The 10,968-nt window shown below is 39.8% G+C and overlaps 1 protein-coding gene across 3 annotated transcripts in view; it reads left to right on the plus strand.

Annotated features, from left to right (window-relative positions):
• Nucleotides 1-9,240, plus strand: part of TSG101 (tumor susceptibility 101) — a 58,259-nt gene extending 49,019 nt beyond the window's left edge. For 2 of the 3 annotated variants that reach the window (XM_004263903.3, XM_033409046.2), the window contains 3 exons: nucleotides 5,882-6,084; nucleotides 7,370-7,609; nucleotides 8,898-9,240. In XM_004263903.3, the coding sequence (XP_004263951.1) occupies nucleotides 5,882-6,084; nucleotides 7,370-7,609; nucleotides 8,898-8,987 (533 nt within the window). In that variant the 3' untranslated portion in view covers nucleotides 8,988-9,240. The remainder of the gene's footprint in view (nucleotides 1-5,881; nucleotides 6,085-7,369; nucleotides 7,610-8,897) is intronic. The other variant, XR_004477936.2, reaches the window with a different exon arrangement.
• The last annotated feature ends 1,728 nt before the right edge of the window (nucleotides 9,241-10,968 follow it).

Consider the following 10,968-nt stretch of genomic DNA (forward strand, 5'->3'; position numbering starts at 1 on the left):
CCTGTTTTTCTGTTTTTATTCTAAAAGGAAATAATACGGGCTTGATCCAGTGATCCACGTGGGCTTGACCCAGTTTCTCAGTAGATGGGTCAATAGTCTTCTGTTTCAGATTGCTTAGGCTCCATAGTTTGCTCTGTAGCACAAATGCCCGACCAAAGATCATTATGTGGGTCTTGAACAAGTAACTTCAGGAAGGAAAAATGCTGGGGGCAGGGGCAAGTGATTCACTTTGCTGGTTAGAGGTAAGATCAGAAAAGTTACTGTTTATAGTTATTTTGTATTTTTCTTTGAGGTTACCATGGATTCTTTCTCTAATATAAATGAGCTCCTTTTTGAGTTGTAGGAAGTAATGATCATCAGTAAGTACTGTTAGGAGATAAATAAAACTGATTGTCTTTAAGTGTTTAAAGATGGTTTAAAATCAGGTAGTGTATATACCAGTGTACTTTGAAGATACTGGCCTAAATTATTCATTGAATTATCAGATCCACTGAGTAGAGTATTGGTTTCCTAATAGTAGAAAAATCGTCTTATTTCCTAAGGATTAAGTTTAGTGATTGGATCCTATCTGACATTTAAATGAAGTTTTTGTTCAGGATTGTTTCTCAAAATCTATGTTACCTTTTCAATTGCTGCTAATCTGGAATTGTAGAAGGGCACTTCTGAAATCCGACTCTGCATGAGTAAAGGTCAACAATGTGTGGGGACTTGAGGTATGGCAGTTTGCCACAAACTCATTAATCCAAGGCTTGTTATAGCAGGTATAAAGAATATTAAAATTTCTCTTAAGACGTTTGAGGAAAAAAAAGATTTTTTTGTTTGAAGAGCAATCAAGAATAAGAACCTTCTACCAAACGTTTTTCTTACTTATTTATATAAACAATCTCTTAAAGTGTCATGGTTCATTCAATTTTGAACTTTAATCTGGGTTTTTCTCTTGGCATTCACATTGCAGATCTTAATTAGTTTTTTTCTTCTTTTTAGAAAGTAGATGGATTTAAAGTGTTCAAATATACTGTATAAAAAGGTCTATGTGTGATAGAGGAGAGGACTAAGTCTAACCTTGGCATTTCTAGCCTCCTCGGGTGAACTGTGACCTTTATAGAAAGCCAGGTGATTGCTGCCTCAGCTTGATTCCCATTTTGAATGTTAATGGCTTTAGCTGGAGACTTATTTGGAAGGACTTATTTGGCCCTGTATTGTAGCATTTGCCTTAACGTATTTTATAAGAGAAACAGAATGTAAATTCCAGGATTTAAGTGTGTTTTTTAAAATTGGTTTTTGAAAATTCAACATCATTATAACTTGATTCATTGTATTTATAATATTTAATTTATTTGGTTTGCTGGGTCTTAGTTGTGGCACATGTGCTTCTCACTTGTGGCCAGTAGGCTCCTTAGTTGTGGCTCACCGGCTCCTTAGTTGTGGCATGCGAACACTTAGTTGCAGCATGCATGTGGGATCTAGTTCCCTGACCAGGGATTGAACCCGGGCCCCCTGCATTGGGAGCTTGGAATCTTTAACCGCTGCGCCACCAGGTAAGTCCCTTGATTCATTTTAATGTAGTAATTTTAACAAAGTTTGTTGATATGGTTGTGTGTGAAAAATACAGACTAGTTATAAAAAGATCCTTAAGCTTGTATTAGTTCAGGTAACTTCTACACAGATAAGTGGGACACTAACTGCTGCATATGACTGACCAGACATTTGAATACCTAACCATATTCATATAATTTGGGTTCCCCAATCTCTGGGAGAAGGTTTGTTGTATCTCACAGGAACCATTTCATATAGGATATAATAAGAAAGTTCTTTTAGAAACAAGTTTTTAAATTCCTATTGTTAATGCATCTTTATCATAAAATGGGGACTTAATGAGATACCATCTCCACTAGTCATTATTTTGTAAATCATCCTTTGGGCACAAAATTCTAAACTTGTAGAAATTACCCCTTTTTGCTCTCACTTAGGACTTAATAGTGCGATATAAGAAACTAGAGATTTTGGTTTGGCATAAATTCTCTACAAATAAACAGCTAAGTCATTTTTTTTTGTCTTTTTTTTTTAATTCAAGTATAGTTGATGATGTTAATTAGGAAAGTGACTCAGTTATATATACATTCTTTCATATTCTTTTCCATTACGGTTTATTACAGGATATTGAATATAATTCCCTGTGCTATACAGTAGTACCTTGTTTATCCATTCTATATATATACCAGTTTGCATCTGCTAATTCCAAACTCCCACTCCTGTCCTCTCCCACTCCCCTCCCCCTTGGCAACCACCAGTCTATTCTATATGTCCCTGACTCTGTTTCTGTTTCATAGATAGGTTCATTTGTGTCATATTTTAGATTCCACATATAAGTGATATCATATGGTATTTGTCTTTCTCTGACTTAGTTCACTTAATATAATAATCTCTAGTTGCATCCATCTTGCTGTAAATGGCATTATTTCGTGTTTTTTTTATGGTTGAGTAGTATTCCATTGTATATATTGTACCACATCTTCTTTATCCATTCATCTGTTGATGGACATTTAGGTTGTTTCCATGTCTTGGCTATTGTAAATAGTGCTGCTATGAACATAGGGGTGCATGTTATGTTTTTCAATTATAGTTTCGTCTGGATATATGCCCAGGAGTAGGATTGCTGGATCATATGGTAGTTCTATTTTTAGTTTTCTGAGGAACCTCCATAGTTTTCCACAGTGGCTGCACCAACTTACATTCCCACCAACAGTGTGGGAGGGTTCCCTTTCCTCCACACCCTCTAGCATTTGTTATTTGTAGACTTTTTTTTTTTTTTTTTTTTTTTTTTTTGCGGTACGCGGGCCTCTCACTGTTGTGGCCTCTCCCGTTGCAGAGCACAGGCTCCGGACGCAGGGTCAGAGGCCATGGCTCACGGGCCCAGCCGCTCCGCGGCATGTGGGATCTTCCCGGACCGGGGCACGAACCCGCATCCCCTGCATCGGCAGGCGGACTCTCAACCACTGTGCCACCAGGGAAGCCCTGTTATTTGTAGACTTTTTAATGATGGTTATTCTTACTGGTGTGAGGTGATACCTCATTGTAGTTTTGGTTTGCATTTCTCTAATAATTAGCGATGTTGAGCATCTTTTCATGTGCCTATTGGCCCACCTGTATGTCTTCTTTGGAGACATGTCTATTTAGGTCTTCTGCCCAATTTTTGATTGGGTTGTTTGTTTTTTTGTTGTTGAGTTATATGAGTTGTTTGTATATTTTAGAAATTTTAAGCCCTTGTTGGTCACATCTTTTGCAAATATTTTCTCCCATTCTGTAGGTTGTCTTTTCAGTTTGCTTATGGTTTCCTTTGCTGTGCAAAAGCTTGTAAGTTTGATTAGGTCCCATTTGTTTATTTTCATTTTTATTTCTATTGCCTTGGGAGACTGACCTAAGGAAACATTGGTGCGATTTATATCAGAAAATAAAACAGCTGTTTTGCCTAAAACAGCGAAGTCTTTAATACTGAGAGGAAAAGCAAGTTGTCTTGCTGAGAAAGGGAGGCGAGTACTTTTGAATGGTGAGGAGTGAAGCACATAATTAAAGGGTTAGGATTCTTGTTCCAAAGCAGAATGGGAGAAGAGAGTGGAAGACTCCCATCTGGTCCTTTCAATCCTTGAAGATGTTCTGAGGATTTTTTTTGCCTTTGTGGGAAAATGGTAGAAGGAGGGCTTAAGGCTTTCTGAAAGAATCCAAAGAATTGAGGATTTGGGTTAGGTTATGGCAGGTGAGGCCTTTGGAATTAGAAGTCCTGGTGATCTGACAGAATGAGAGAGAGGCTGCCATGGCAGGCAGCCTGTATACAGGACTAAGAGAGATGGGCAAGGAGTTGGGACTGAGGGGAGATACTGGGACCAGGAGTGGAAGAAAGGGAGGTCAAAGGTACGAAAAGGAATGAGTGGAGATAAGAATTGATGAATTTGGGGAGGTTGCTAGAGTCATCCCGGTGTCTATACAGGAGGTTGTGAATAAAGAGGTGGTCAGAGAGGAAGATGACAGGAAAATGTGAGTGGAATGAGCCCAGAGGTGATGCAGTAGCTGGTAAATTGATGAGAACACTTTGGAAAAGTCAGGTGTTGAGAGGCCAGGGATGTGAAAAACAAGACCTCAGGTTGCCCTCTGGCTTTACAACTCTGAATTCCAGAGCACACATTGTCTGAAAGTTAATAGTTTTGCTTCTCAGAAATACGAAATAATACGCTGACATATTTTTGTAAAATCAGAAGTGAACTCTGAAAAGCATATAATATATGGATTTGTATTTTAACAATCAGTCAGAAGTATTAATTGCCTCCTTGTAAACACTGGAGGATGGATACTGTTTGGGCTCCTCAGCAGGAGGTTTCTAACAGGAAAGAGGGAGACTCTAAGCGGGAGAGTCTGATATTGGGCTTTTCCTTTCACGATGTACAAGCAGTGTCCTTAGGGCAGATGGACGAATGACACTCCTCAGGAAAACCTGGCCATGGGAGACACTGTCTTTACTCATTTTAGTAGAACCCAAGTCAAAAAAAACGTAGTTCTTCTGTGGTGGAAACAAGAAAAAGAGGGGAAAAAAACAACTCTAGATTTAGACTCTTTTTTTGAAACCTGTAACACCTGAGAACTCCAAGGTCTCCCAGTGTCATTTACAAAAGCCCAGAAAAGCACTCAGGGTATCCTGGGTATGGACCAGCTTCTGGGAGAAAACAACTTTACGAATCAAAAACCACAAAAAGTAGAGTGACCAGACCAGTGTATGGAATAGCGAGAGTTGTGATCAGATGGGACGCTGAAGAGCACAGGTGGCGCTGGTTGCGGTGTGGTTTGGACAGTGCAGTTTCCTTGAAGAAACAGTCAACTTTGCATGGTACCAGGAAGGAGCCTATAATGGATGGGAACATGAGTGGTGAGACTCTGGGTACATTTTTACAAACTGACTTGAAGGGTTTTTTCCCCCCTAGTAAGCAGAACTCAGCGTCAAGGTGGTAACAGTTTTCAGCTCAAAGTGGAAGCGATACTTTCTGTTATCTGTAATCATTCTTTATTCATTGTAAGCAATAAAGGTGAGTATAATTCCCCACGTGTATTCCATCATCAAACATAATTGAAAATACCATTTATCATTTGCTGATTTAGGACCCTAACTAAAGAACATTGACAGTCATAAAGAGTATCCATACTTAGTTGAAAGGGAGGACCTTTTGAAGGAAATATCTGAGGAGTAAGTTTTATATAAGACACTGACTAGGAAGGTACATTTGGGAGAGAAGAGTAAAGAATCTGAGAATAAGCAGAATTTTATCAGCTGTTGAATTTTGGGTGGCATTCTCCTTTGCACATCTGCTCTTTCCTATTCTTTTCGTAAAGGGTAAAGGAGTAAAAGTCTTACAGAAGGGAAGCCATGTTAACCTGTATATTAGTTTAAGGAAACTCTGCCCATTTTCAGTCTTACTGGCCTCTAGAGTGGGTTCCTTCCTCCTTCAGCTTAGCAGTAAAGCCTGAGAATAGACTGGACCTGAATCAAATGTTTTACCTTGGTATAAATTTGTTGTCCCATTTGTTGGAGACTTAGGAATAACTGTAATCTGTAGGGATAGAGCCTCTGCCTCATTGAGAAAATAGCTAATTGTTTGGGCCGTTAAGGCAAGAAAGTGGGTAAATATGGATTAATAGTAATCTCTTGCAGGGAAAGTATTTCTGAATCAACTCAGATTTTAAATGTTATGTTTTATGAAGTTGTGACATAAAATTTTTCTTTCCTCGCACTTTGAAAGTGTTGACTCATATTGTGTCCTGTTTTGTGATGGCTCTTGTGAAAGGAATAGAAAGAGATTGGAAAATAAGCAAGTGTTTCTGCCTTTTTCTCCTGCAGGTCCCAGTAGGGATGGCACAATCAGCGAGGACACTATCCGAGCCTCTCTCATCTCAGCAGTCAGTGACAAACTGAGATGGCGGATGAAGGAGGAAATGGATCGTGCCCAGGCAGAGCTCAATGCCTTGAAACGAACAGAGGAAGACCTGAAAAAAGGTCACCAGAAACTGGAAGAGATGGTTACCCGTTTAGATCAAGAAGTAGTAAGTAACTCATTGAATAGTTGTACTAGTTAGATTGAATCATAGCCATGGCAAAGTGTTCTGTATATACTGTGGTTACCCTGAACATTGTGGGTATAGTTAAAGAGTTCCAAAAATTATACACACCTTTAAGCATTTTCACATAGCTCCTCTACAGCTTTGTTAAAAAAAAAAATGCAGCCTGTGGTTGGAATGTAGTCTTTGATTGGGGAGTGGATGTATTCAGAGGAGTTTTGCTTGCACCTTCACCCTGGGGGATAATGTTTTGACCCAAAGGAGGACTGTTTGAGCGCTTGATGTTACCAGACAGTTACTAGGAAATAAGAATTTGAGAGAGCTCTAAGTCGTGATAAAGATCTGCAGACCCTGGGTACAAACTTAAGGGTCAGTTCTTTTTTGTTTCCAAATGTTGTGTGAACTATATTTAAAGTATCTTTGGTGACCCCTTCTAGGTGAGCCCTTCTAACTTAATAACCCATAGTGTATGCAACCTTTAGCTCTTAAGCTTTCTCACATTTTTATCAGACTGCTGTGCCCTTATGAGTCAAGTCAGCCCTGTGACTTCTTTTGTTTAGTGATTAGAGGCACTAGCATAATTTGAGTGCCAGCTTCACTCTTCACTTTCATTCCTGTGATGGAGAATTTGTTCCAGCAAGTGTGCATTTTTGATGAAAGGGTAAAGAGTTATTAAGTGTTTGAGGGCTTTGGAGAAAGTGATTTGTATGTACACATTACTCTAATAAAATGGTTCTAGTGTGTAAAGTGAGCTGCTCAATAGCCAGCTATTTTCAAAAGTTCAGCAAAGTGACACCAGTACAGTTCAGAGCCTGCAACTACCACCTGCTGTATCTTGTGAATAAAGTTCAACTGTTTGGAGTTCTATGTGTTGAATCATCTGTACAGACTGGGGAAAGTTATTCCTCTGAGGCAGATGGCCACTTGTTTTGAAAGAAGGACCTCCTTTATGATTTTCACGTAAGGAACCTCCTGCTGGAAAGTGTCTTGTCTGATGGCTTAGTTTGCAGTATCATTTGTCACTGGTAAGTGACAAGCTTATCACTGCCACCAAAAGTGCTCAGCTCAGCATCTCCTGTTTTCACTCAGCATGTTAGAGCACACCTTTTCCTCTAACTTTGACTAATGTGATACATGAATCTCATCCATGAGTTGTTTAAGCATTGTTTTATTAGCAAGTCTGTTTCTGTGAAGTTGAATTGTAGATGTCTGACAAGCAGATAATTACAATTAGTATAAAATCATCATGCTTGGACTATTCTGTTTTCAGGCTGAGGTTGATAAAAACATAGAACTTTTGAGAAAGAAGGATGAAGAACTCAGTTCTGCTCTGGAGAAAATGGAAAATCAATCTGAAAACAATGATATTGATGAAGTTATCATTCCCACAGCCCCACTATACAAACAGATCCTAAATCTGTATGCAGAGGAAAATGCTATTGAAGACACTATCTTTTACCTGGGAGAAGCCTTGAGGCGGGGAGTAATAGACCTGGACGTCTTCCTGAAGGTATGTCTTCCTCGCTCTGCTTTCCAGGGTTTCGGAACATGTGTTTTAGAGACACTGACCTTGAAAACCACAGATCAAGAGGGTTTCTCTGTAGGAGGTGGGTTAAAATTCTTTGTCTTTCCAAAAGAGAGCAAGTGAGATAAATGGCTGTGAGCAGTGTCTTCCCACCTACAGAGGGGGCTGAGGATCATCTGAGTAGGGGAAGAAAAGTGGGCTAGTGGCTGCAGTTCCCCACCCCACGAGATAGCATCAAGCTGAATGTAATCCTTCTCTCTTACTACTGTGCCTGGGTGGATCATGAGGTACAGTCAGATTTCCATTGATTCTTTCAGGTCACATCATCTAAACTGAGATCATTGACTGCCCCACCCTTATTGTTTTTGTTTTTTTCCTCTGTTAATTTTTTTAGACTTGCGTAGTTTTATACCTGTTTTCCCAAATCAAACAGCCTTGGGAAGTATTGGGTTTGCCCTGCTGGTAATAGAGCCCTTCTGAATAAAGGTTATATTCCAGGCTTAATGCTATTGTACAGACATGAAGATCTGTAAGCCAAGTTTGGCTACTTCTCTGTTGGGTCATGAAGAGCATGGCTTTAGGAATAATAGCAGCCATCCTCTGGATATTCAGTACAGCTGCTGCTGATGCTTCAGTGCACATGCGAGGCTGGTCAGGTTGCTTGCTGATCTTGCCTGTCTTACTATGAACGTGTGGCCAAACCACTCTTGGACCTGGTGCAAGCACATGAATAGCTGGGACCCTAGAGAGGACTTCCTTTCTGTACACTGTGCCCTGCTTGGGTGGCATAGCCTAGGGAAAGATACACATGGAGAGGCAAGAGAGGTACACTGTTTGCTAGGCACTGGACAAAAGCTGGCCTTGTGCTATACTCATCCTTGCCCTTCCCCTTTTTTAGCCAAGTGGGAACAAACAGTCACAGTTTGTACAAAAGTTTTTTGTAACTTTTGTTAGGATCACAGTACATGTTTCCCTGCCATCTTGGTTGTCTCAAGTGCAGCTTGAACTCCTGAGCCAGATCCTGCAATGTGGTGCTTTCCCTGTGAAGAAGGCCTTTGTATAGGGTCTCAGAAGACTACTTTCCTTAACACAACCTGCCAGCATCAATCCAGTGAGTTTAAAAAGCCACATGTACTAAAGTATTGGCTCCAAAGGAAAGTTGATATGAGTTTAGGTTCTTAGCTCCCACCTAGGTTACAAACTGTCTGATAGTTCATGCCTGGGCCTGGATCAGAGCCAGTCTAAACTGTTGAAACTTTTTCCCCCTTCACAGCATGTACGTCTTCTGTCCCGTAAACAGTTCCAGCTGAGGGCACTAATGCAGAAAGCAAGAAAGACTGCCGGTCTCAGTGACCTCTACTGACTCCTCTGATACCAGCTGGAGATTGAGCTCTTCTAAAGCATTCTTTTCTTCTCTTCCTTTCTCTTATATCAGTAGGTGCCCAGAATAAGTTATTGCAGTTTATCATTCAAGTGTAAAATATTTTGAATCAATAATATATTTTCTGTTTTCTTTTGGTAAAGACTGGCTTTTATTAATGCACTTTCTATCCTCTGTAAACTCTTTTTGTGCTGAATGTTGGGACTGACTATGCTAAATAAAATTTGTTGCATAATTTTTCTCTTTTACTGAACATCTTTAGGAAAAATATATGAAACCTAAATAAGAAGCTCGGCTTCTAATTTAGCAAAGTATATCATCCATCGTGAGTTGAAATTTAGCATTATTTATCCTCTAGCATATAAAGTGAATTCTATTCAATATGGGATATAATACCACACAGAAATCTAAATTTTCAAATATTTGAAATTGAGGGATTTGAGTGACTTTTTTTTGTGAAAGGTCCTGGCTGGTACCCTCCTACCAGTTCCTGCCTAGTCCTGCCTAGATTTGTTTCCTTTCCAGGCCTGACAGAACCGTAACTAACTGTTTTCATCAAGAAAGGAGCAGAGTGGCCAGTACCAAGCTACACACCTGAGAATTTATGTTAACTAGGCAAGATGGTCTGGCCACAATTAAGGAGGAAGGTACAGTGTACACTGCCTCTCTGCATTTATTGTCATCTAAAGTCAGTCTTTCTGGTGAGTGGTTCTGTAGTCAAGATTGTGGCCACCCATCCAATGAGCTACATGTCCTAAAAAGCTTATCTAGCAGAACAGAATTTTCTCTGTCAAAATGAGAGCGCTAGAAGGTTCATGAGGTTACAAAGAAAGAAATGAACATTCTAATTTAAGATGTTTTAAGGTATTCAGGCAGCCAGACAGCTACTCTATACTTCTCCCAAGAGAAGAAAGACATTTGGTCTCACTCATCACTGAAGAGTTTATATAGTTTAGATCTTTTCTTAAAAAATGAAAATCTACTTGTAAAAATTATCAGAATAGAAACTAGCAAGGTTTAATCTAGTGTTAGGTTTGAAACTAACATTTTTTTTTTTTTTTTTTTGCGGTACGCGGGCCTCTAGCTGTTGTGGCCTCTCCCGTTGGGGAGCACAGGCTCCAGACGCGCAGGCTCAGCGGCCATGGCCCACAAGCCCAGCCGCTCTGCGGCATGTGGGATCCTCCCGGACCGGGGCACGAACCCGTGTCCCCTGCATCGGCAGGCGTACTCTCAACCACTGCGCCACCAGGGAAGCCCTGAAGCTAACGTTTAAATGAGTTATTTTTGTGTATACATTTATTTTTACATGGTAAAGGAAGTTACAGCTTTTTTATAGCATACAAAATGAACTTAGTTGTATTAGCCAGCCAGAACGAAATAATTAGCATACGCTTGATGAAAAGAATCACGGTTTCTAAACACAATAAACACACATCATACATTCTTTTGGACCAAATGGCAACTACATATATAATATACAAGGCAAGTACTGGTACATCAGAGGTACCAAAATACCTTATTTGATGCAGTGACTTAGGAATTACAAAAAATAAGTATCATCCAACATTTGGATGCTAAATAAAAGAGCTGAGGGGCTAAATAGTGGAGTCACTCTTCCCTCCTTCTTTTTTCCGACTTTTAGGAATTTGCGTGTATTCAAAAGTATGACGTATTTAATCCTGTAACTAACCACTCTCTTTCGATACTTCAGAATGGTAGTTTTAAGCAACTTTAAAACTTGCGCTCCTTCTGAATTTCCCAGAGAGTTTCTGCACCCTTTTCAGACAGGCCTCTTCTGCAGAGGTCAGCTTTACCTTTATGAGGTCTGTAATAACATTCTCGCCCAGGATACACGGAACACTAAGGTATATTCATTTGTTCAATAGTGGCCCTGAAAGTAAAGACTTAAAAATTATTCCTTTCTCCTTTCTTCTAACAAAGGTCTGCAATATGAGAAACAACA

The sequence above is a fragment of the Orcinus orca genome, chromosome 8 (assembly GCF_937001465.1).
Source record: "Orcinus orca chromosome 8, mOrcOrc1.1, whole genome shotgun sequence".
Taxonomy (NCBI): domain Eukaryota; kingdom Metazoa; phylum Chordata; class Mammalia; order Artiodactyla; family Delphinidae; genus Orcinus; species Orcinus orca.